We start from the raw sequence: 26,936 nt of genomic DNA, 5'->3' as shown, positions 1-26,936 counted from the left end.
CGCGCTGATCAGCTGTGAGGCGCTTCCATGCCTGGCGATCCGGCCGCCTCCGAGCCTCCCAGTGGAGGGGCATTCCCCTCCACTTTCGGCTCGCAGCCCTGGTGTGACCTCGGAGGTCAGGGACCCCAGGCTGGTTGCTCCTCTGCGGGGTGTTCCCTCGGGGGGAATACAAGACCCCTGAGGAGGATCGATGGGGGCTCTGCCCTCGGAGGGCAGGAACCCCTTCCTCCTGTTCCACTTCTGTCTTCATATCTGAAAGAGAAAGAAACAGGTTAAAACAGGTTATACATTTTTATTTATTTATATTCTTCATTTAATTTAATCAAAAGGTCTCTGAGACCAAACTCAGTATGTCTCTACTCTTAGACTGAGTTTTTAAAACTGGCTCATGGGAAGAGCAGAGGGGGCGGTGCTCAATTAATATGTTAATATTTAACTCAGTCTCTACCAATAAGATTGGAGTAATACCCATGTTGGACTCTCCTTCCAGATGCAGTGGAGAATGCAACAGCGAGAGCAATCATGGGCTTTCCAAAATATGCCCATGTTACTCCAACACTCTGCAGTCTGCATTGGTTGCCGATCAGTTTCCGGTCACAATTCAAAGTGTTGGTCATCACCTATAAAGCCCTTCATGGCACCGGACCAGGGTATCTACGAGACTGCCTTCTGCCGCACGAATCCCAGCGACCGGTTAGGTCCCACAGAGTTGGTCTCCTCCGGGTCCCGTCAACTAAACAATGTCATTTGGCGGGACCGAGGAAGAGCCTTCTCTGTGGCGGCTCCGACCCTCTGGAATCAGCTCCCTCCAGAGATTAGAACTGCCCCCACCCTCCTTGCCTTTCGTAAACTCCTTAAAACCCATCTCTGTCGTCAGGTGTGGGGGAACTGAAACATCTCCCCCTGCCTATGTAGTTTTTTATGTATGATATGACTGTATGTATGTTTTTTATAGATTGGGTTTTCTTGCTTTTTAGCTTTTTTAAATGTATTATTGTTATTTTAGACTCTATTAGATTTGTTATTATATATTGTTTTTATCATTTCTGTAAGCCGCCCCAAGTCTACGGAGAGGGGCAGCATACAAATCTAATAAATAATAATAATAATAATAATAATAATAATAATAATAATAATAATAATAATGATGATGATGATGATGAAAGAAAATCATAACACACTGTAGTTTTTTACAATACCTGATGCCAGATTTCTGATTGTATCTACTGATTCTTTTGGAGGAATGGGGGCATATATAGCAAATATTTAACATTTTAAAACTTTTTTATTAATGGTAAGGTTAACACCCTATTCCTAGTAATATTTATATGAAAGTATCAAAATGATTTCTGTCTTTGAAGCACTGATCTTCTATGCTGCTCATAAGCTTACCTGCAGGATTCTCCCACTGAGTATGAAGAGACTCTTATTTGGAGAACATCTTACATATTCAAATAAATATAAATAAAATATCACAAACTGGGAGGTATGAATATTTAAAACTCATATGAAACTCCAATTTCATTATTAATGTGACTCCCATCTAACCATCATTTATTATTATGGCTGATCATGCAGTCAACCATGTTTAGACTTGATTTGACACCTACTGAGTTCATCTCAAAGACAGTGATAGGCAGACATTACTGTTACGATACCAGTTTGGTCTAATGGTTAAAGCATCAGACTAGAAACTGAGTGACTGAGTTCCAGTCCCCTTTGAGGCATGAAAGCCAGGCATCATGGGTGAAACTTCCTGAACCCAATTCACGTCATAGTAGTAGTAGTAGTAGGAAAACAGGAGAAGAAAGGAATACTTGATATATTCACTACTTTGAGTTATTTATAAAATAATAATGCTGGGATAAAAGTAACCACATACTTATTTATTATGAGTAATCTATTGTTAGATTCAGACTAAGTTTGGTGAATACTTAATAATTCAAGTCCTGACAGAGGACCTATCAATTAAGGTAGCAACTAAGGACGTAGGCAATTCCAAGCAAGTGGTTATTTTTGTAAAATTGGGGTGTTCAGTTCTGATAATTAGAACAATTTCCAAATATGGATGGAATTCTTTGCTCCAAGGGCTCGTCACAATAGGTGCAACAGCAAATTTCTTTTTCCATAAGGATCCAAATTTTATCTGCAAGTCTTAGTAGATTTTCTTGTTTTCAATAACTGTTTTATCAGACATAACTTGAACAAGGGGCCTGTCTGAATTTTACATTCCCATAACATCTCAGGCTATTTATTTTCATCTTGATCCTCCCAGTAGTTTTTTTTTAAAAAAAATTGCAGGAAAAATTATTATGAATAATAAGCTTGTTATCTTCTTTTCATGACAGCCATACAGTAAGAGCCCTTGGGAGAGTTAGATAGCTGAAAATGAACACTAATTAAAGGGTTTCACAAGAAAGGTTGAAAGTAATTATGGGTGGAGAATGCTGTCTTTTGCCAGATGTTATTCTACTCACTCTTACGGGAAAATTCCAGGCAAAGGTCTCAGTGCCTACACACATATGCACACACAATAATTCATCCTAAACCTAGCATATAGTTGCATTTCTGTTGAAAATGTACAGACTGATTATATGCATTAATAAGTCAACATTTTGGACAGTCACTTTAAAAAAAAAGGTACCATCAAGCAATTTATGATATAGCATTTTTAATTTGACTAAATAAAGCCATGTGCACGGTTTGCAAACTGGCTATTATATTTAAATAGGATTTTAAAATAGCCTAACAATTTATTTTAATCACATATTATTGAGAGATAGTTTCTTTCTTATACCAAAGTGCAAAATCTATGTTTATAGGTAAGGCGGTTTAATTAAGGGTTTCCTTTTTTATGCACAATGCTCTTAATTTTACTAAATACTTCAAAATAGGATGTTGAACAGAGTAGTGCAATGATATCTAACAGAAAAACCAATATACTATGTTTCACAGGGGGAAAAAAATCACATTTTACTGATCTATTTATTAAAACCCTGTGGGTTATTAAAAATTACCAGTCATGAACTGTAAAAGCAAGCCATATTTATACATCTTTCTGTTATACTGGTATAGTCTATTGCTCCACATCTATTAAAATCAAGCAAACAACTGTGAGAAAGGTTATCATTTGTAGAATCAAAATACCCCTTAAAATATTTACATTTTATAATATAAAGAATAAGAAAACACAAGTCTCATGTACAAGCTTAGGTATTCAAGTTTTCAAAGCATGAGAAATAGCTAAAATATTAATTTCAGCTAAAAGCTAGGGTTCTCAAATTGCCATCAGGGGTGGTGGTGGTCACATTTTTAAAAAAAAGCCTTTGTGCAGATGAAGTGGAAACCCGGTCAACCTTGATCTAGGCTTTGTTGTTGCCAATAAAAACCCAAAATGAGCAAAGCTTGAGAACTCCTAAGAATTCTCCTAGATGGTGTTTAATAATTAAAAGTGTAAAAATAGATTTAATTCGAGTCCTAAAACTACTGAAGTCATTAGTTTTATTAATTTCAGGAGGTGACCCATCAATGACAGAAAAACTAAAGCCATAAAATAGCCCATTAAAAAGTGTGCCCTGAAACAGTGAAACCTGGATTCCTGTTCACAGGCCACTTCATTCTATTAGAAATGCCCAGATGGAATTCCCTCTGCCACCACCTTTTCCTTATTCTTTGGAATCTTCTGAATTCATGAATATTTTGAATTCATATGCATTGGAATAGGGCTGCCTTATAATTTCGCTTGTTTGCAAAGCCAGTGTCGTGTTGTCATACCTAACACTACAAATCCCTCTTCATGTTTGTTGGAGCAGCTCCAAACACAAAGTACAAATCACCAAAGGCTACAAATAGCTTGACTGAAGCCCAGTTTGACAAAGAATCTGTATGTGTCTTTTATTGCATATTAAAAGAAGCCCCTTTCAGTCATTTTTCTGTACAAGCAGAGTAAAATCTTCCAACTATTCAACTCTACTCCTATGTCAAGAGATTGTAAAATAAAATGAATGTGTGGTACACAGACTGGTACCGGAACAGACTTAGTCCTACAAAACACTCAATATTGAATATAAAAAGAAAATATTGATGGCACAATTTTACCCAAGCATATATTATACAGACAGCTTTAGGACATATTTAAAACATATTATGTTCTATTTGTTTAGAACTAGAAGACAAGTCTGTGTCTTCGTTCTCTCTCATTTTTTTTCCCTTTCACCTTTTGCTTTTACTCCGATCACTGTGGTCTCTGTCTTTGTGATGCCTTTCTCGGTTCTTTTCATTGTCTTGCTCCTTTGGCCGTTCCCTACTCTTTTCTCTTTCTTTCTCTTTCTCATGAAAGCGCTCTTCACTTCTAGGAGCATCCTTCTTTTCAAGATTTCTACTTTCTTGTGAGGATTTGCTTTCAGAGTCCTTATCGCTATGTGAAAGTCGCAACCTCTCTCTGTCTCGATGCCCTTCTTCCCTGTTTTTTCTTTCCCTCTCTTTCTCTGAGCTTCTGTCTCGGTGTCGACTCCTTTCACCCTCCGACTCCCAGTCATGCCTGCCCCTTTTGGGGTGGTGAGATTCGCTATAAAATCTTTGCCTGTGTTGATCATTCTTCCTCCTGCTGAAGACCCTCTCCAAGTGTGGACCCTGTCGGCCTGCCCAGGGGTCACTGTGACGCCTTTCGTGTCTCCTAGTGTTTTTATTTTGATAAAAGTGTTCAGGCCCTGAGAATCTTGATGGTTTCTGGGAGGTGGGAGGGGCTGGTGTAACTGGTCCAACAAAGTGGGGTAGCTGACCTGGCAGGTGAAGTACGGGAGGCCAAGGCATGAGAGGGCTTTGAGCAAAACCAAAGCCCGGAGGTGGAAGGAGCGGTGGGGGCAGATGATGGGGGAACCCAAATACAGGAGGGGTTGATGGGGCGAAATTAGGGGCAATAGCTCCTTGAAACTGAAAACCAGGGGGAGTTGTTTTAGCAGGGGGAAAACTGGGTTGAGGAGTCCTAATTGGTGAGAAATTTCCACTTGTGGCAGGTAATTTGGTACTGAAGTCAGATTGATGACTTGTATTTTCCATTTCAAACTGAGGTGATGTTGATGAAGAGGGTAGCGGTGGTGGCGGCGGCGGCGGTGGTGGCAATAATTCTCTCTCAGAATTTCCAGTCTCAATATCTTGCATCAAGGTGTCTTTAAATTGTGGGGTACATGTACTTTCTCCATTAGATGTATTTGAAACCAATGTTGTCTTGTATGCTTGGTTATCAGTCTGATCTGAGGCTAATTCATTTCCTGAAGTCTGCTTGTTATCGACTTTTGACCATTCAGATTCTAAAGTATCAAGCTGCTGCATATCTTCACTTCTAATACTATCGCCTTCACTTTCTGAACTATGTAGGCCTCGTCCAGCTGCTTGCCTTGGGTCTCTCTTAAGATTAATGAATGGTGGAGATTTGGAACTATGAATGGTCATGGTATCAACAGATGCTGCTCCAACATTATTGCTCCCAACTCCTTTTCCAGCATTGGAAAGAACAGGAAAATCTATGGTTCTTTTATTTTCCTGAGTAACATTTTCTGTATCATCCAATTTTAAATTGTTTTCTGGAGTCTCTTGGCTCTCCTTATTCTGTGACAGAATATTTAAGTTTGCTAAAAATACCTCAGTGGAAACATCCGGTGGTTTCTTCTTAAGACTCAGACTTGTAAGAGTTCCTGAAGAACAAGGTAAATCTACTGATACCTCCCCTGCTAAGGTATTGTTGATGGTTTCTTTTTTATTGCCCTTTTTATGCCTTCTTTCTTCAACAGCCACTGGAATGTCTATATTTTCTTCCTTTACGTTTGTCCGTTTCTCTAATAAAGGAAGGTCTTTAGTAACCAACTTGTCAACTGTTGGTTGAATATGTTCAGGCATCTGCCCCGTGGTATCCAAAAGGCTTTGAAGAATGTCATCTACTGGCAGTGGCTTACTTACTAGTTCGAGAGCAGATGACTGATTTTCCCATCCAACCAAAACCCCAGGAAGGAACCGTAGAGGTTTGGGGAGTTCAAGTTTGATGTTCTCCACAACAGATTCATTCACTGTAACTTCTTCTGTGATGCACTGTTGGGATTTGATCCTCTGCTTGTGAAGTACTGTGGTGAATGAATTAAAGAAATCATTTTCTTCTTCTTTTTCATTTATCTCAGAAGGAAGACCTTCCAATTTGTTCGGTTTACTTTTTTTCTCTGGTTGCAAATTTTCAGGACCTTCTTCAGCTTGGGTGATGGTTGAATTAGCCACAGCACTGATCTGTCTTTTCAGTTTCTGGCGAATTATCAATCCCAGCAGCAAGTTGGGTCGATGGACTTCAATTCCTACACATATATACACATAAACATAGTATATTAAAAAAGAACAATGTAAATGGAAAACATGTATCTTGGATTTTTAAAAATTAAAACAAGCTATCCTGAGTCTCTACAAGGGCAAATAGTTTAAACGGTTCTCTAATGTTATAAAATGTACTTTAACAAGCACTGACAAAATTTCACTCTCCAAATAATTGCTATTTAAAAGTACATTTTACACTGTAAAATACTTATCTGTTAATCAAGGATACTAATTCTATCCATGAGCTAAACAGAGAAAGAAATCCATGTCTGTTCTTAGAAAAAAATGTCCATGCAAAGCTTCATTTCCAATATTCATAAATGCTCTGCTCTGCATCAAACTATTTGACCTCTAGCATAGTTAAAAATATATCTCAGAAAATAAAAAGGCTTTGTTCTTGGGTTTTTTAATCAATAATACTTCAGTGCAAAGGACAGTTCAGCCTATCTTTGTTACTTACCAGGACCATCAAAAGGAACCAACTGATGTGGAATTTTATCAGAAGCGCCTAAAGGGATAATATATAAATCCTTGATTTGCTTCATGTTATTCGCTGCTACACCATAACGTTTTCTGCTGCTGAAGTATGCAAAAAGCAAAGTGTATGAAATCTGATCCTCTTCTGTAACAGGAGTAAAACGAACCACACATATTTCCTATTATGAAGAAAGGAAAACATTTATTAATTATCACCATATTCTTAAAATAAATATACATACAAACATCAATTTTCATTTCCTGGGGTTTGTACTTCATTGATTTTAGATGCTAGGAAATTCACTCATGATGATAATAGATAGCACCCAGAATTTTTTGATAGTGGAATAAGTGGCATACATGTTTAATAAATAAAATCAGTAAATAAGAATGCTCTACGGCTTCTCATATTGCTGTTCCACATGGTTTGAAGCTAATTCAAAACAATAATAATTAAATGCTGGACTATTTAAATGGATCTAATTTGTAATCCTATTGTTTTGCTACTGAGGAAGGCAAACTTTATTTTTTAGAAAAGAGTTTATTAAATATATAAACATTTAAAAAGTACATAATCTTTTCACTTTCTATTACATATTCATTTTTCTTAGTGTTGTATTGTACAGTGTCTTGGGTTAAACAAATAAATATAGAAAAGAAGAAATAACATCAACAAACAGAAACAGAACAGAATAAGACAGAAAAAAAACCCGAGGAAGGCAAACTTTAAATGTATGCAATATAGTAAATGATTCTCTCAAAAAATTTATACTGAAACAAAGTTTTGCACTAAACCATGGTTATGAATGAAATATTAAAATGATTCAAAATAAAATCATGTTTCATAAATTAAAGTTCTTAGATGCCATCAGTGTAAGTGTAGAGAGAGATGACACACAAGCTATATTAAACTGAACTGTAGTGCTTAACAGTATTTCTGAAATGGGAATATGTACAAGTATTACAAGATCTTTTCTTCATTTATAATACTCTTCTTCCCCTGGGTCTTTCTATATCTTAATTTATCTAGATTTCCCACATACTGAAAATGAGCATATTATCTAGCTACTGGATTCATTACTGAACAAGGAACAGTGCGGTTTAATTGTTTTCTGCACTGAATTTCATACAAACAGTACCGATGAATTTAGAATAGAATAGAATTCTTTATTAGCCAAGTGTGATTGGACACACAAGGAATTTGTCTTTGGTGCATATGCTCTCAGTGTACATAAAATAAAATAAAATATATATTTATCAAAAATCATGAGGTACAACACTTAATGATTGTCATAGGGATCAAATAAGCAATCAGGAAAGAATCAATATTAAAATAAATCGTAAGGATACAAGCAACAAGTTACAGTCATAAAGTAAGTGGGAGGAGATGGGTGCTAGGAATTTATTTCAGATAATAAAAGCACCAGCATGAAATCCTATTCTTTTTAAAAATCAAAGAATATTGAGTATCTAATGCCACATTATATTACAAAAATAGATTTTTACCTTTGTACATGTAGCCTTTATTTTATCAACATATTCCCAAACAGTCTGAGGTGATATCCTCCCACCTACTTGGATGCTATCTGGCAAATCCTACGGAAGAGAAATAGATATATATTTTTACCACAAGATAATAATTTTCCTGAATAAAAGAAATATAACTTTCATAACCTATATGCAAAAATACATTGGTCTATTGCCCTCTTTGGTGATTTTACACTGCAATATTATCCACAGTAAAAGAAAATTCAGAAAGTCCCCAAGAAAATGTAGAATTGTTGAATACGCCAGACATTACCTCTGTTAAAGTTTCAAAAGAACCCGAGATTGGGTAAGCCTTGATAACAAACTTTGCCACAGATTGCATGTTGATAAAGCCTTTCCAAATATAATTCATACGAGCTAGAAATAATGTTTCACTTTCAACAGTCCCAGGTGTTTCTGATCTGAAATATAGAAATTAAGGAAAACAAAGCAAGTTAGTGTGGTAAGCATCTTACTGGCACTGCATTAAATATGGGTCGGTGAGAAGGAAAGAGAAGGAAAACACTTTTGGAAGATACTTCCTACATGTGCCATAGTGAACAGAGGCCTTGCTGGCTGTGCTTAAATAACAAGACAATTTTGCAAGTGAAATTGATACTGGGCATCAGATCAAAATTAGTGTAATCTTTCAGGAGTACAAGTGAGATTGTTGAGATTGTCCACAAGATTCTGGAAAGTTATTCTTCATTAGATTGTGGAAATTGTCTTTTTTTATGATCAGCTCGCGATGGAAGTGTCTGAGAGTTGGAATTTACATCAAATTCCAATTTGCACTTCATGGACATTGCTCTTGACCGAGTCTTCTATCTTAATCACATTTTTTCAATTGTTTTCTTTATTCTTTGCATTTTAGAAATATTAAGGCCCTTCAGATTAGCAAGGTTCTATTGTATTCATTAGAAGACCTTGAAGACTGTACAAGAGAGTCACAGGATAAAGAAAATGGAGCAAAAATCCTTAGTGAAAATTTTTAACTTCTTTTCAGCTAAACTTTTGGGCAGAGTGGATCAGTTGCTTCATAAAATTAATAGAGCATTTTCATATAAAATTATAAAATAGGCTGCAATTGATGTTTATGAAATTAATTTGAAAGAGGATTTAAATGCTATACAAATGGATCTGACAGATGACTTATTCTCTAGGGACAATGAATCAGAAAGTTGATTTGGATTTTTTTTTTTCCTTCCGGATATACAAAAGAGCTCTGCTAACATTTGGAAGGACTTTTTTGGGAAGTGACAAACAGAAGGCTAAAGTAGAGCACAGATGTCAAACTTGAAGCGTCATGTTGCCATGTGACGTTTAGCAATGTTTTTCCCATTTGCGGAGCAGGGGTGGATGTGGCTTGAGCATGATGCATCCAGTCCACAGGGATGCTGGTTCAACACCCTGAAGTAGAGAAATTTATTAAAGTTCTGAAGGATTTTTACTTTGAATTATAGATGAACAGCAAATTTGGGAGGGGGGCATTTTTCTTAAGAAGTCAAAAATTATCCTGATGTTTAGGATAATATAAGGGAAGATTTATAAGATTGCTGTGTTCGAAAAGGGTTAAAAGATTTCTAACTGTCTTTTCTTGACTTTGTTTTCCTTATCTAATAAGAGAGGAACTAAGGAACAGTTAAATCAAATGAAGTTTCATTTAAAAGCAATTATGTTAAATAATATGAATGCGGGTTATAGAATTACTTCCTTTATGTGGTCATTTAAAGCAGGGATCCCCAACCTTTTGGACCTCAGGGACCACTACATAATTTTAAATCCTGCAGACCATGATCTGCCTAATGACTGGCTTGGTGGGCATGGCTAGGTGGGCATGTGACTGGGTGGACATGGCCAACTTGATGTCACTCAATTGAGTGGTGCCTCACCAGCCTCTACTCACCCCTTGCCTCCCAGCCTGGGCTCCTTAGGGTCCCAATAGGAAGCAGTTGTAGGAGCTAAGCAGCCACCACAAGAAACAATTGACAAAACAGCTGGCTCAGTTCAAATTGGACGAGAAAGGAGGCTCAGCAGAAGCACTTCACTGAGGACTGCCATCACAGGCTTTCCAAGCAGAGGGAAGACCTTTGGGAGTGCAAGGCCAGGTACGGGCGCCTGGAGGTTCAGTGGGCTGAGATGGTCAGCTAGTTTCAGGCCATGATGCAGTACCATTGGAACAAGGCCCTCCAGCTCTTTCCTGGACATTTTTTTTAAAATTTTCACTTCTGTTTTGATTTTCACTTCTCTTCATTTATGGAAAATGATTTTCAGCCAAGAAAATAGAACATTTGTATTCAAAGTGCATATGATAGCTTCTATTGTCTTACACATTTAAGAAGCAATCACAAATGATTACCTAGAGCTGGAAGTCGACGCAAACCCTGGATTTGATAAGTCTTCTTCTAATAATTCCAAAGCCAAGATGTTTGTTGTTGAAGTAAGTGCATCTGCTATATTGTCAGCTTCATTGTCTGATGTCTTCCGAGCAACTCCAACTGACACTTTCACATTTTTCCCAGCAAGATCATCACTGGGTGGTGCCATTCGACCTTGAGGAGAAAATTAAAAAGCTTTACTTATTTATCATATTAAGCCAGTTTCAAATGATTATAATGTATAGTAACAATTACTGCTGTCACTGCCGTTTAAAAGGCTTCTTCATTTTGTTAAGTTGTCTAGAACAATAATAAAGCAGTATTTAAAAAATAAATCTAATAATTTGAAAATTCTATAGACATTTATAGTTAATGACTTACTGCCTTGCATTGACTTTCAGCAACTGATTAGCATAAAAAAATAAAATTCTGCCCATGCCTCTCCCTCTCAGCAATTTGCCTCCTGGGCCAGCCTGCCCAGCTGGGTCAATCAGCTGCTGGTGGAGAGGCCGATAATCAGTTGCTTGTGCTAATCAGGCTCTGCATTGTTTGCTGCAAGAAGGTAAATTGCTGGAAGGCAGAGGACAAAGGGTGGGGGATGTCTGGGTGGGGTTATATTCAGTGTATAAGTCGTATATAAGTTTTCACCTTCTTTTTGGAGGTCTTCGGAGAGGGGCGGCATACAAATCCAAATAATAAATAAATAAATAAATAAATAAAAATATATGTCTTATACTCCAAAAAATATGTTAATTTTTAAACAAGCTTTTGAATATTACCTGTGCATATTTTACAATTAAGATCAAATAGGTGGTTTTTATGTTGATTTGTTGTATCAGAACTGGAAGAATCATTATCTTCTTTAACTTCTTCAGTTTCCTCCACCTTTTCTACAATTTTAATTGGAGCAGGTTCCTATGAGAAGGAAACAAATTTTATACGCACACACACACATATATATATGTGTGCGTGTCCTTGACCATAATAAACATTACATACATAATTTATTAACAGTGCTTTATAAAAGAAATAACATTCCACATTTATTAAAGGAGTCCATGTTGGCATTAGATTGAGTAATTTAAAAGGACATGAGCAACACTAAATGCAACTATAGACTAAGAGTAGCCAGCTTACTGTTTTCAATGTTATCAATTCTGTTCCTATTCAATGAATTAATATAACAATAGCACTTAGTAACAGCATTTACACCTATATACCACTTTGTAGTGCTTTACAGTCCTCTAAGCAATTTATAGAGTCAGTTTATTGTCCTCAACAATCTGGGTCCTCTTTTTACTGACCTCACAAGAATAGAGGTCTGAGTCAACCCTGACTCAGGAGCTGGTCAGGATCGAATTCCTAGTAGTGAGCAATATGTTAGCCAGCAGTACTGCTTTCTAACCACACACGACCATGGCTCTTTTCACGGTTCAAATAAAATATATGTACCCAGATAACACCTACGCTCTGGGAGCTGCACTGGCTTCCTATTAGTCTCCGGGCACAATTCAAGGTGTTGGTTATTACCTATAAAGTCCTACATGGCTTAGGACCAGACTATTTACGGGACCGTCTCTTGCCGCATACCTCCCAGAGACCAATAAGAGCACACACAGTCGGCCTCCTCCAGGTCCCATCGACTAAGCAATGCAGGTTGGCGGAGCCGCAAGGGAGAGCCTTCTCTGTTGTTGCCCCAGCTCTATGGAATCAACTCCCCCCCCCCGATGTCCATACTGCCCCCACTCTACTGGCCTTTCACAAGGCCACCAAGACCTAGCTTTGCTGGCAGGCCTGGAGGGCCATGAATTAACAACTCTCATGGCCAAATCGTATGAATGTTTAGCATGCATGTTGTTGTGATTGGTTAATTTATGGGGTTTTTAATTGGGGTTTTATACATTTTAAGATTTTAAATTTGACTTCTTTTTTATCCTTTTTTATTTATATTGTCATTGTAAGCCACCCTGAGTCCTTCAGGACTGGCGGCATAGAAGTCGAATTAAACAAACAAACAGGTCACCCGGGATTATGACCAGCTAAACAAATAAATGTGCTTCAGATCCAAGGAATCCAGTTGTGTCTTTATCCTGATCCTGGAATGCTTATAGATTCATCTCTGTTGAATAATATTTTCACAGGAATATTATGAAAGCCCATGCGGAAACATCAATCATATCCTAACTCCTGCTGATTACAGTGGAAGCTCTAGATGTTATTGTATCCTACGTGCAAAAACCACTATATTTTCAAAGTTCTGGATATTACAAGCAAGTTTGTTTGACACAAACATGTTTTCATTTACATACTGCTAACTTTCTCTTGTAAAACAAGGATACGTGTAGCCCATGAAAGATACTCACAGATTTCTAAACTAGGCTGAATAAATCAGATTGGACAGCCTACACAGGTGGCACGCTTAGCCATGTTGGAAAGCATGCAAGACTTTTCCATGCTTCAGCTCCAGCGCATGCTGGCAAGCTGAGACCCAGAGACAAAAAAAAATCCCCCAATGGACAAACTGGAAATTCGTAAAAACGCACTTCTGGTTTGCCCATTTGGGAATTTTTTTCACCCACTAGCAGTGGTGGGTTCATACCAGTTTGGTCCAGAGAGCTGCACCGGTATGAACCCACTTAATTTTCAGCAATTTTCTTTTTCAGCGTCTCCGTGTGGAAGAAGCCCTCAGCTGTGTTTTGGGTGAAGAATAAAGGTCAGCATTAAGATGAGGGGGTGTGAGAGGGCTTCTCCCAACAGAGATGCTGGGGGAAAAAATCACCAAAAATTCAGGAACCCACCACTGCCTAACAGGCTTCAGAAAGGCCTGGGGGGAGGGGTTGCACATGCATGGGGGAGAGGGAAGGGGTGTGAGCATGTGCATGCATGCTAGCACACCCACACACAACCCTTTTGGCACGTGAACCAAAAAAGATTCGCCATCACTGTTCTGGTACATAAGACCTGCTGGTGAAAAATGATTTATTGTTACAATAACACATTCAAATCATACCTGAATTTCCATAATAGTTGGTTCTTGCTCTTTAACTGGAGCTTCACTTTCAATTTCTATTTCTCCTTTATGAGTAATTTTTGTGATTGGACGTCTTTCAACTTCCCTTTGCTCTTTTTCAATCATTTCAATTGTCTATCAATAAACAAAGAACAGGTTATATATACATAGCAAGAGCTTCCAGAAACAACAAAGTCTAGGACATGAAACCATAATGAAGAAATGGAAACTGGATTCCTTTTTTGTATAAGAATACCTTTAAAAACAAATGCTGGTAAATTAGTTCGTATACATGTAGAAAACCTGACAACAATTTTATGTATTAGAACAATGGTCCCTAAACTTGCAGCCTGGCTGGTGGGGGGAGGGAACCAAGCTGTGTTGAGTGGCCAGCTGGTATACATGTATGAAGCCCAATTTGTGCAAATGGAGTGCCAGCATGTGTGCATGTATATTAGCCTGCAGCTCATGGAAGCGCGCCGGCCTGCCACTCATGAGGCCTGGTTCTGAATAGGTCACACAGCCTGGAGATTGGGGACCCCTGTACTGGAAGATATGGTTGATCTTCAAAGAAACAAAGATTCAAAATTCCAGGAATACTGAGAAAATTATTCAATCAAGCCCATTTTACTTGAAAAGAATAAAAGTATAGTCACAATGCTAAAGGATGTCATCTTGAAAAAGATTTCTAAGATATTTTGGCCAGAGAAGCAATTGTGGCAAGGGAACAAAAAAAGATGATGTAAAATGAATTGGTGCAAGAAAAAAACCAAATTTATTCCACACCGAAATCTTATATTAGGAGAACAGCTGCAAGGCTATATAAATTAAAATATTCAGTTGAAAACAGTAGAAAATACTAAATAATTTCCCGCATGCTAAATGCATGCTGTGAAGGGACTGAATTTATCCTATTTAGCTAGCTTAATGTAAGCTAAGGGAAGCATTAATCATTTGATTATTTAGCAATCAGAGGATGGGCAGGAACAACAACTTTTTGAAATCAAATAACTTATAATCAGGAATTATGGGAGCAATTCAATAATGGTACATAAGTCATACATGTCTATTTTCTCTTTTCCTCCATGCTGCTAATTCTTTGGAAGCTAGTTCTTCAGGACTCATTCTTATGAGATGGTCTGGAGTAACTTCACCTTTCAATACTCTTTTAAAAAGTATCTGCGAGAGAAATCAATAATTAGTTATATATAATCAACCAAAACTTGCATTTTTCTAGTATCAATTCAGCAAGAATAAACATAAGGTTTGTAGCAAACCTCACAGGCCAGCAGTGAGACATGAAAGTTAAATCCAACTCAGAAAGATATAGCAGTTAACCATATTACAAACCAGAAGACTGTGAGTTTTACTCCCACTTTAGGCATGAAAGCCAGCTGGGTGACTTTAGGCCAGTTACTCTCTCTCAGCCTAACACAGTGTTGTTATGGTGGTGGAGAAAATAGGAGGAAGAAGATTAGATAAGTTTGCTGTCTTGAGTTGTTTATAAAAATAATAAAAGCGTAATATAATGATCACCTGGATATCGTTTCAAAAAGCCACGCGGTGGAGTCAGATGGCCTCGCCAACTGCACGTAGAAGCAAAAAGCGAAAAAGCCTGTTGCTTGGCTGATGGCACTGCCTACACTGGACCTCTCGCCTCGCCCTCTCCACCTTTCCCGTAAGTTGACTTAACCTGCTTTGGGAATTCACGGCGGAGCCTCTCCCACCCCCAGTGGGGGGGAATCAGGTTGGGGAGCAAGGAGAGAATTGGAAGACTGAGAATGGAAGGAAGGAAGGAGGGAGGGAAGGGGGAGGGAGGGAGGGAGGGAGGGAGGGAGGGAGGGAGGGAGGAAGGAAGGAAGGAAGGAAGGAAGGAAGGAAGGAAGGAAGGAAGGAAGGAAGGAAGGAAGGAAGGAAGGAAGGAAGGAAGGAAGGAAGGAAGGAAGGAAGGAAGGAAGGAAGGAAGGAGAAATGGTATTACTCTGGAAATATAACACTATTAAATATGAATCTCTCTCCCCTTTTATGGAAAGCAAGCAAGTTCCTTGCTAGATAAAAACAGAAGTAGAAAGAAACTAGAGAACTTTAGGATTTTTTTAAAAAAAAAGAAACAATCAGGTAGCATTATATGAATTGGATGAATGATTAACTTAAAATTGGATAAAGGAACTTTTCAGGATCATAATGTTTCATAATTTGGAATTATAGGGAAGTGATAATGACCAAATGATTTCAGCTTTTTTCATTTAGCATCTGTTACCAGCATACAGTATGTATACTACACACCAGGGGTGGGCAATTAGTTTATAATTATAATATAATTAATATAATATAATATAATATAATATAATATAATACATAACTTTTCTAGGTAAGAACCGGGTGTTCAAGATATAATATATAATTATATATATAATATATAATATAATATATAATTATAATATAATTAACTCATTTCTACCCAATAATATACAGTATTGGGTAGAAATGAGTTAATTATATTAGTCCAGCCCTCTAAAACCATCCCAATTTCTCATGCGGCCCTATGGCAAAATTAATTGCCCACCCCTGCCTTAGAGAGAAGGAGGTGACTGTATTATTCAACAATCCTCATTGGTTGATAGACAATGTCAACCCATCTTGGATGATGGCTCCACCCACTATGTAAATGGCATGCAGTTACAATGGTTGTAGTATCCCAGAGTCATGTGATTGCCATTTGCAATCTCCCCAAGGGGCTACCAAGAAGCAAAGTGAAAAGGGGGGGGGAGCCAGATTCACTTAACAACTGTAGTGATTCGCTTAACAACTGCAGCAAAACAAAGGTAATCAAACTGTGTGTGACTCACTTAATGTCTGCATGAGTTAGCTGACGGAACTTTTGTAAAGTCCTGAAAACACATCTCTGTCAACAGGCCTAGGAGCACTAAGAACTTTTAATATCCCCAGCCCATGAATGAAAAATAATTAGGGTGAATGTGGATGTCTGTTTCGTAAATGTCTAGGGATTTTTAGAATTGGTGGACTTGTTCAAAAATAAGGAAATATTGGAAAACAGTACAAAAATGGATTGAGGAAATAACCAAACAGACAATAGAACTTAAACCAGAAACTTTTGTTAAGAATATTAACAGCCGCTAGAATTCTCTATGTAGAATTTTAGAAAACTGACATAATCCCTGCAAACATTATGAAAATAACTAAAATATTAGAATGTGCAGATATGAAAAATGACAATGCAGTTATAGGATAAAGAGGACACATAAAATTCTATAAAATTTGGAAAAATTGATATAAATGGTTGGAACACACACAAAAATTAATACAATAAATAATATTATATAGGACACAATGGATGATGAAAGATAATAAGGATAGGAAGAAAATTAAAGTTAAGAACATAATAGACTTACAATAGCGATACATAATGCTGTAATACACATATATAAACTTTTTTCCCTTTTTTATATGTTGGTCTATATGTATATTCTGTATTTTATATTTGTATTTTGTATGTTGTATGATTTGTTTTAAATTCAATAAAAATATTTTTTTAAAGGAAAATGACAGTGTTTTCATTAAATATAGACAGAAAAAAGTGGATGTATCAATTTGGATATGGAATAAAAGTTAGAAAATTTAACTCTAGCTCTGATATTTCTAAAGTGTTAATAATCAGGATGGAAGAAGAAATTATGAGCATTTAAAATTATTCTAGGCCTCTACAAAGAAAGAATTACTTTTTGTATAGTTCCCATGTATATAAGAAATGTCATGACATACTTTATTTTTTGGATCTTTCAGATTAAATATCAAGCTTCTGTACTTATTTTTGTACTTGGAATCGGTATCCCGGAAAAAGGAAAATAGCTCTTTTTCTATTTTATTTGCAACTTTTGCTGCTCTTTCTTCGGGGATCTTTAGTGTTGAATCTGAAAGCCTGGAAAAAAAATACAAATTTTTTTTGGTCTGTTTGTTTTCAGGAAACAACTGGAGTAACAGGAATGGCTTTTGCAGAACCCATACCTTTTTTCTAGAATTTCTTTCAGTGACTGTTTAACACTTTGTCTTATCTGATCAGCAGAAGGTTTGGCTGCAGAAGCAGGAGGTGAGTGTACATTACTTGCTGTTCCCTTCTCAGTTCTCTTTTTCTTCATTTCCTGCTTATCGTGAATACCTTTTGAAATACATAACCAAATTAACCATTTTAGAGAGCTACGGAGAGATAAAATTACATTTCTCCAACTGACCATGTCTTTGATAATGACAACAAGAAATTTTACTGTTTAAAAAATAACGTGAATTGACTGAATTTATTTTAACACCATTTGTAGACTACCCCAATCTGACAGACACTGTGAAAAAGCACAAATCCTAAGTATAACAAACAATAAAAACAAACAATAGAAATCACAAAAAACATCCTATGATGGGCATTGTATCTAGTGTGGTTATGTACATTGGAATAATGTTGTTTTTATCTGCTTGCAGAGTCAAAGAAGGGATAGTGGACCAATATGTCCCTGGGGAAAGTGTGATTTGAAATTGTGGGAGTAACCATAAAGAAGGCTTGTGATGGGATGGGTTTCTTAGCAGGTCCTCTCTAAAAGTTCACAGCACCACAGGAAGTTTCCATTCTGGCAAAGTATTAACCAATGTGCCCAAGTATTTAAAGATAACCATCAACATTTTGAATTGGGCCCAGAACACCAAACTTTAAATTGGTTTTATTCTGCATCGGCAAGGTTTCCCACTAGTAACCTGGCCATCATGTTTTACGTCAGCTATACCTTTTGGGTCCAAAATTATAGTAAGCTAAATGAATGAGGATGAGAGCCATAGGCATCCTGATCCAAGTAGCATACCAACCAGATCTGGATCAATGTCCCAGACTATAACTTTCCATGCTGATTAAGCAGGAGAGTCAAGAGTGATTTCCTAGACATTACAGGGAGTACAACCAGGCCAATATTATTTAAATAACCTGTTGCAAAGAATTCCAGCTTCAGATTTTTGTAAAAGAACAAACTTCTTATTTTTAAGATTTAATCTGAGCATCTATCTCTCATTATTAAATTCCACAGAGCCTTTCCATTTTATTGCTCAAATAAAACTAATCGATAAAAATAATAATAAGAATTTCTGTCTAATCTCAGAGACACTGCCATTATTATAACCAATCAGGCACAATTTAATATTTAAATTTTAAACCCATATATTATCAGAAACTCATACTTCAGATGTAGTCAAATCTGTTTGCCTGGTTAAATTATAATTATGTAAATTAAACAAGATTAAATTATATTCAGTGTGAGACTTGTTTTTAATCAAAAAAGTTATTTTTACAGTGTTGCATATTCCCAAAGCAGAGTGCCATTCCTCAAAAGAATTTCCAGTAAAAGGCATAAGGTATCTTAGAAGTTGTTAGCTTGTACAGAATCAACTCTATGCTTTATTAAGAATGTAAGGTTTATCCACACTTAATTTTAAAAGAGCTGACAGAAAAAAGTCAATATTTAAAAATTATTTTATTCTATGGATTTTTCAGATTCATTAAGATTTATAATATTGGTACTAAATGCAAGAAAGTTATTCAATCTGATTGTTTTATTTCCAGCAGTTCTTGAATATGACCTATCCATTTTGGAAATCATTATTAGCAATTTTGGCTTTAATTACCTTGCTTTGGTGTGCTCTCACTTGAACATGAAGCGTTATCTTTATTCAATTTCTCATGTTTCTCTTCAGAAGATCGTCGGGGAATTGAACCCATTTGCCCTATTTTCTTAAGAGGAATCTGCTGCCCCTTTTTACTTTCGGAATCTTTGCATTCCAATACTGCTTTTCCTTCACTAGTTTCCTGAAACAGTTACAACACTAATAAGCCTTTTGTCGGTTCTATTTTTCTTTAGTCTCAGGATCAAAGCATCGATAGAAAAATATGCATTTATCTAATCTATGCCACAACTTCAACATAAATTGTTCCCAAGAGGGCTAACTACATAAAAAGAAGGGGGGGGGGATCAAATACATTTGAAAAATAAAAATATATATAAAATGAACAGAATTGTACAGAAGATTCTATTCAAACAAATTGGAAAACTTTGATTTGGACTCGCAAGAGGACTCTGTTCCAAAGAAACCCCCTACCCCTTTTTTGGCTATTCTGATTGTACTGACTAACTATTGACTGTTAGTATTACAGAGGAAAGGGGAGAGAGAAGCCTAATTATACAGTAGAACCTCGACTTACGAATTTAATTGGTGCGGGAAGGAGGCTCGTAAGTCGAAAAGCTCGTATGACGAAACATTGTTTCCCATAGGAATCAATGGAAAAGCGATTAATGCGTGCAAGCCCAAAAATAAGAAACCGGCCGCCACCACCGAAGGAGGCTTGAGCCTCCCGATCCTCCCCGCACCTTTGCCATGCATGTCAGGAGAGAGAGGGAAGGAGGGAGAGAGAAGCAAATGGGCAGCAGCCGCAGCGGAGGCCAAGTCTCGCTCCGGGCTGTGCCCCCTCTGAGCGCTCACCGCCTGTCCCTGTCAGTGGCCCAGCCACCTTCACCCGCCTGGACAACCGCCCGAGAGGCTCCTCCGGAGGGGCGCCCGGGGAAGGGCTTGAGCCGCCGCCTTCTCCTTTCCCCATGGGAGCACCGCACCTCTTGTCTGCCCGGCCTGAGAGGCACGAAACCGGTGGTCATGCCGGGCGGCCCGCCTGGAACGCCAGCAATGCTGCCGGGCCGATTGCCGAGCGGGGGCGGGGCACGGAAGGAGGCGAAGGCGAGGAGAGCGCTGCTAACTGCAAGAATCTTGTAGAAGTTTGCCCGGGGGCACTGCCCACATCTCAGAAGGGAAGAGGTGTAGGGAAAAAGCGGGGCGAAAAGTCCTGAAAACACCGCCAAAGCCGGCATCCCAAACCGTACGCGAGGGAACTCTCAGGAAGAAGGATGAATCAGAGGCAGGTCTTGCCGGGCCGATTGCCGAGCGGGGGCGGGGCGCGGAAGGAGGCGAAGGCGCCGCTGCACCGGCCCCCATCCCGGACGGAGCAGCCTGAGGGGGCCGGTGCAGCGGCGCCTTCGCCTCCTTCCGCGCCCCGCCCCCGCTCGGCAATCAGCCTGGCAAGACCTGCCTCTGACTCATCCTTCTTCCTGAGAGTTCCCTCGCGTACGGTTTGGGATGCCGGCTTTGGCGGTGTTTTCAGGACTTTTTGCCCCGCTTTTTCCCTACGCCTCTTCCCTTCTGAGATGTGGGCAGCGCCCCCGGGCAAACTTCTACAAGATTCTTGCAGTTAGCAGCGCTCTCCTCGCCTTCGCCTCCTTCTGCGCCCTGCCCCCACTCGGCAATCGGCCCGGCGGCATTGCTGGCGTTCCAGGTGGACCGCCCAGCATGAGCACCGGTTTCGTGCCTCTCAGGCCGGGCAGACAAGAGGTGCAGCGCTCCCACGGGGAAAGGAGAAGGCGGCGGCTCAAGCCCTTCCCCGTGCGCCCCTCCGGAGGAGCCCCTCTGGCGGTTGTCCGGGCGGGTGAAGGTGGCTGGGCCGCTGACAGGGACAGGCGGTGAGCGCTCGTATCCCGAATTTGGGCTCGTAAGTAGAACAAAAATATCTCTCCCCTTCTAGCTCGCATCTCGAAATGCTCGTATATAGAGCAGCTCGTATGTCGAGGTTCTACTGTATTATTTTGGCTTAGAATGCTACCCAAACAAGAACATGTCATTAGATAAATACAGTAGTATGGTGTCTCTCAAGTAGTAAGGATTATTATTTATGGAGAAAAATAACATGTAAAATAATGGATTTCCTCTCATAGAACTGAATATTCATCCTTTTCCATTTTCTTCCTCTCCGGATCTGATCAGAACAACTTTTACCAGACTAGAGAAGAAGAAATGAATGGCAAAAAATAGAAAAAAAAATAGGTCCACTTCTTCAACCCAGTGAAGGCTCTAGTTCTCTGATGAAAAAATAGCTTTCATCCAGATATTTTAACTAGATAACTAATAAAAGCAGGGACCACTAATTTTCTAAAGAACTGACTGTTCATATTTAATATACATTAAAATACTTCTTTGCATTTTTATAACCTTGGTCAACATTCCCTTGCAGAGTTGCATTTCTAAAGCAATAGTTCAAGCAATACTAGCACCAATTTGTTGCTCAGAGGCATTTTACTGAATCTGAGCATTCTGAAATATAACATAAATATGAATAGTTAGGTTTATGGGAACTTCTGAAGGAAGCACAAGTTGCAAAAAATTTAAATTAGAAATTATTCTGGGATCTTACCCACATTTAATAGCACTTAAGACTTATATACCACTTCTTAGTACTTTCCAGCCCTTTCAAAAATTCTTTACAGTCAACATGTTGCTCCCAAAAATCTGAATCCTCATTTTACTGACCTTGGAAAGATGGAAGGCTGAATCAACCTTGAACTATTCAAGATCAAACTCCTGACAGTGGGCAAAGTTAGCATGCAATTCTGCCTCACCACAACTATTTGTTTTAATTCAAAAAAATAATTATTAAATTATTATCATTATTTAATATATATAATAAATAAAATAAAATAGATATAATAATATTAATACCTAACAAATGACATTTTTCAGATCTTGAGATTGAGTCAGGAATTCAAATATCTATTCAGAGTTACATAATTATTAATCATACATTAACTGGAAATAAGCGCAATATATTTTGAAAATGCCCCCAAAAGATATTTTATATCAAACTAATTTAATAAACATTTTAGTGACTTTCCTTTCTTCTTCAATTATTTGGAAAACTACCAATTGGTAAAAACTACAAATGACTACTTATTAGGCAAATGAATCTCATTTTTAAGTAGAAGAAATACAAAATACTGCGCATTTGAAAGAAAACTTTAAAAGGGTTAACACAAAATTTGCTGTAATCTGTCCATGCCATAAAAAGAAATCTTATTTCTTACCCGCTTAAAAATTTTGACCTTATGTTTCAAAGAGTCTTCTTGCTTTGGAATCTTGTTTTGAGGACCCATGAAAGTTTGCTTCGACATTCCAGGCTTCTCACACTCCATTGATCTATTCTCTCTGGATGTTTCAAGTTTCACATTGGCATCCAGCACATTCTGATCAACTGAATCTGGTTTCTTGTCTTCTTCAGCGCAGCATTTGATACAAACATATTCTTTGTCTTCTTCTCCCATTTGCTGTGCTTGAAACAAACTCAATCCAACACAATCGCCATGAAACCAGTCATCACATCTACCACAGCCTACCATGAACCTAGAACCAAAAAAACCAAAAACATTGCTTTATCACAATCTTTATGTTATACTAAACATTAAGTTTGTAACTGTCCTAAAAGGCCTTCCATATAAAATACATCCTCCTTCTTTGGTATATTTTGCATAGAAGAGTGCATCCATTTCTCCAGCCTTACAACATGATGTAAAATGCCAAGATTATAGCAAGAGGATCTTGTTTTTGCTGGTCAGCATAGTCTACTATTATTCTTAATAAAATATACATCTGCAAAAGAGAATTTTAACTTTTGAATTTTGTTCCAGCAGCCTAATAAAGATGACTACTTACAACTTCAGAAAGAATTCAACAAATGAATAAATACATAGCTAGATCCTATATATCAGCAAGACATTTGCAAATTAAAATCTGGTTTTGAAAATTGGCAATGCCTAATTGTTTTAATAAACAGATTAATCAATCCTCCCTATTCCAGATTACATAGTAAGCAGAATTACAGCTGCCACTGTTATACTTATCAACCAATATAAAATCCTGGACACTTGCAAACTTCATGAAGGCAAAAGTTGTCCTTAAATTGATAATTTTCTATAGTGTAAACCCCTAGTATTCTTTCTTCCCCAATGAAATTTGACAGGATTAAAACCCTCTAGTAAGATAAATTATTCATACTTTAGTATACTTAAATCCATTAGATGGCAACTCAATCCCATCCCGCCAAATGGAGCCATTGGGAGGGAAAGACAGGAAATGCTACCTCTTTTTATTTTCAGGTTTGCCTTTATAAAGTTTTAGAAAATAAGTTAATTGAAATATTTGAACTGATTTCAGAAAAATCTTGCCTCAAGAGAACAATTCTGCCTATATCTTCAAGCCTAAAATCTCATTATCCCAAATTATCTTAAAGATGTTTCAGCTCAAATAAACTTTTAACAAGCTGATTAATTTAAACGATCTGTGAATATATGCATAATCCATATATTTTATAAGGAGATAAAAAGCAATTATTTCACCTAATGAAAAATGTAAATTTTCTTGACTGAAAAGTGTGCATGCTTTGCATATCTATATGTGCGTGCACATATGTATCCACATCTCTACTGCTTATCCAAATGTAGAAACTTTTTAGATAAATATCTTGCATTTATTATAATTGTATAACTAGAAAGTAAGATAACCACCTCATATTTTTCCATGAATGTACATCATGGAGAATGGTCATATTTCATCAGACAGAGCACACTAGGGAATATAATTTATATTTCAGAAATTATCATATTGCAATGTATTAAGTATACACAAGAATTTCATGATGTTTATTAATATGATTCACTCTGAAACATGACACAGTGAAATAGGCCAGAGAGATATTTTATCAATGGGTGTAAAAATATTGTTTCTTCATGGTTTAGTGTGTTCATAGAAATTAGAAAAAAGGATTTTTAAAGAAAGTTGTAAACCTATGAAGTAACAGCAAGGCCAGAGCCACCTCGTAGGGATGATGGGTGGCATAGAAGTTTCATGCATAAAGTTAAAAAGACATTCCTTTCAAGGAAACCTGAACTTGGCTGTCACCAGAAAATTGTCATTAGAAATACGTAAGTTCATATTCTTGAAAAAACTGACAAGTTCTTTTGGAATTAAAAAAAAAGGAAAAATGTAGATGACTAAGAATGTAGAAACTATATATTATGACTCTTAAAGAACATCATGAATTTTCTTTTATTTCAGATGTTAAAATGTTCATTTTATGAATCTCTGAATCACACCTGGTTTTAATGGAAGTGAACTTGTTTTTACACTGTCTAGTTTATAGTAATCTAAGTTTTCACACTGACAGTTCAATAAATTATGTGGACATATTATGGTTTAGTTATTCTATTTAATAAAATCATTTTGGAAGAGAAGAGTGAACTACAATCTTTACATAAAATAGTTTTCTTGTTTCCTATTAACAGGAAGAAACTAATTCTGCCAATTAATAAAACTTTTTTTGCTTGTTAACCTTTTTCTGAAATAACACTAATTCTTGATCTGCAAAATAAAATGTAGAAAATTATTAACTAAAAACATTAATGTGTCCTTTGAATAGATACATTAATTTTATCATCAGCTTAAGCCTCAGAAGTGACAGGTTTCATTTAAGCATAATAAAATCTGGATATAACTGATAAGGACTAAGTAATGACTGAGAAAACATAACAGTTGATGCTTAATTTATTGCAAAAATATTCAAACTAGTAATGAAAAAATGGACACTTTTAAACAATTTATGCTAATTTAGTTCTTATTGGTATTTTACCAAAATATTATAGGGTTCCAAATAAAGGCAGGGTTCCTGCTTATTCTATTCTGGTTTCAGTAATCATTAAAGTGTATCACAGAAATTGGCAGGAAGAAAGAGTACATTTCCCAACAATAAAATGGGGTGGATTCAATGGAAATTTTAATAATTTGGGGGTTTTTTTAATATTATATTTTTAAATCACCTTACAATTTTTTTAAAAATCCTTTTTAAGTAATAGTAGGGAAGAAAAATAGTAGGGAAGAAAAATATTTAATAGCCATTTTCCCAATATATTTAGATTTCATTTTTAAAAGAAACTACTAAACTTTTGGCCACTAGGTTATTACTTTTTAGTACTGATACTGAAATAGAAACAGAACTAATAATAGAAAGGAGCAGCTAATAGTGTGGGATAATTGTGGTGGATAGGAAGACTATCTTTTTAAAAAACTGTCATTCAAGAGCTGGTAACAAAGCATTCTTCTCTGACAGTTTTTGTAGTAGCATTCAACATGTTGGCCCACTAGCACTAAAACTCTGGATGCAGATTGCTTCTTAGTTTGATGTCCAATTGCATTAACCATGTTGTAAGGCTGGATGCACAGCTGCAACAGAAAGAAAATATTTTTTAAGATAGTAATTGGTGATATTTAGCACATTTAACTATCATGATATACAACCTATACAATCCTTAAAAGCTCTAATTACATATATTTGTCTTCTTAAATTCTACCTTACAGTTCTGTGTGCAACAAGTTAATGTAAGCAGGAACACCTGCCACAAGCATACTTAAAATAATAATTGTGTTAAGATATGGACAACACACTTCCACAGGAATCTCGCTGTTAGAGGTGGATTCCACTATTCAGAAGAATCTACTAATATATTCCAATATGATATAGACTATCTTTTTCAAAAAAAAAAAATCAAAATACAACTTTAATGTGGATAAAGCAAAAAAAAATTGCTGGGTAAGTCAGAATCTCCTTCTGGAAGGTAGCATTAAAACAAACAAAATTAGAAAACAAAGAAGAATACACCAGTCCAAATTCACTTTATTGTAAATACAGTTTAAGTTTGTCTGTTAATCAGTTCATTCCATTTTACTTTTCTGTACTTTACTTTACCTTTCTCACATGTAGTAAGAAATATATATATGTAGATTGTTCTGAGTTCGGGTTTTGCCCCGTGTAATATTTTGCATGTCTATGCGACATTTCGGTGAAATCACATTCACCATCATCAGTCTGAAGTTGTAAGTGATGGTGAATGTGATTTCACCAAAACATCGCATTGACATGCAAAATATTACACAGGGCAAAACCCGAACTCAGAACAATCTACATACATATACCCGTGAAAATCTACGAAAACAAATATACAAAAACAAATATACAAATATATATATTCACAGCAGCACGAAGCTTACAACTGCAGCCTGATGATGGTGAATGTGATTTCACCAAAACTAGGGTCAGATAAATCTGAATCCAAAGCAGAAATACAATTTTTAAAAATGTCTCAGACATATCTTACTACTATTAAAAAGTTTAATTAAAGAGTAGCAAGATCTTGCTCCCATAGCAAAGATACGTTACTGATTGACCTAATCCACCTCTGACTGAAAGGACCAAAAGGGGAATTCAGCTTCATTAA

The 26,936-nt window shown here is 37.0% G+C and overlaps 1 protein-coding gene across 6 annotated transcripts in view; it reads right to left on the bottom strand.

Moving 5' to 3' along the window:
* Positions 1-2,654: 2,654 nt before the first annotated feature.
* PHF3 (PHD finger protein 3) overlaps positions 2,655-26,936 on the bottom strand; it is a 65,144-nt gene continuing 40,862 nt past the window's right edge. For 5 of the 6 annotated variants that reach the window (XM_070733037.1, XM_070733040.1, XM_070733038.1 and 2 more), the window contains 12 exons: positions 22,698-23,013; positions 19,426-19,606; positions 17,773-17,923; positions 17,530-17,686; positions 14,809-14,925; positions 13,747-13,881; positions 11,516-11,651; positions 10,718-10,910; positions 8,633-8,780; positions 8,338-8,427; positions 6,815-7,010; positions 2,655-6,338 (listed from right to left, as the gene is read on the bottom strand). In XM_070733037.1, the coding sequence (XP_070589138.1) occupies positions 4,213-6,338; positions 6,815-7,010; positions 8,338-8,427; positions 8,633-8,780; positions 10,718-10,910; positions 11,516-11,651; positions 13,747-13,881; positions 14,809-14,925; positions 17,530-17,686; positions 17,773-17,923; positions 19,426-19,606; positions 22,698-23,013 (3,946 nt within the window). In that variant the 3' untranslated portion in view covers positions 2,655-4,212. Of the gene's footprint in view, positions 6,339-6,814; positions 7,011-8,337; positions 8,428-8,632; positions 8,781-10,717; positions 10,911-11,515; positions 11,652-13,746; positions 13,882-14,808; positions 14,926-17,529; positions 17,687-17,772; positions 17,924-19,425; positions 19,607-22,697; positions 23,014-24,173; positions 25,429-26,936 lie in introns of those variants that run through there. The other variant, XM_070733041.1, reaches the window with a different exon arrangement.

Source organism: Erythrolamprus reginae, chromosome 1 (genome assembly GCF_031021105.1).
Source record: "Erythrolamprus reginae isolate rEryReg1 chromosome 1, rEryReg1.hap1, whole genome shotgun sequence".
Taxonomy (NCBI): Eukaryota; Metazoa; Chordata; class Lepidosauria; order Squamata; family Dipsadidae; genus Erythrolamprus; species Erythrolamprus reginae.
The sequence above is the reverse complement of the archived record's forward strand: the minus strand, read 5'-3'. Positions and strand labels throughout refer to the sequence as shown.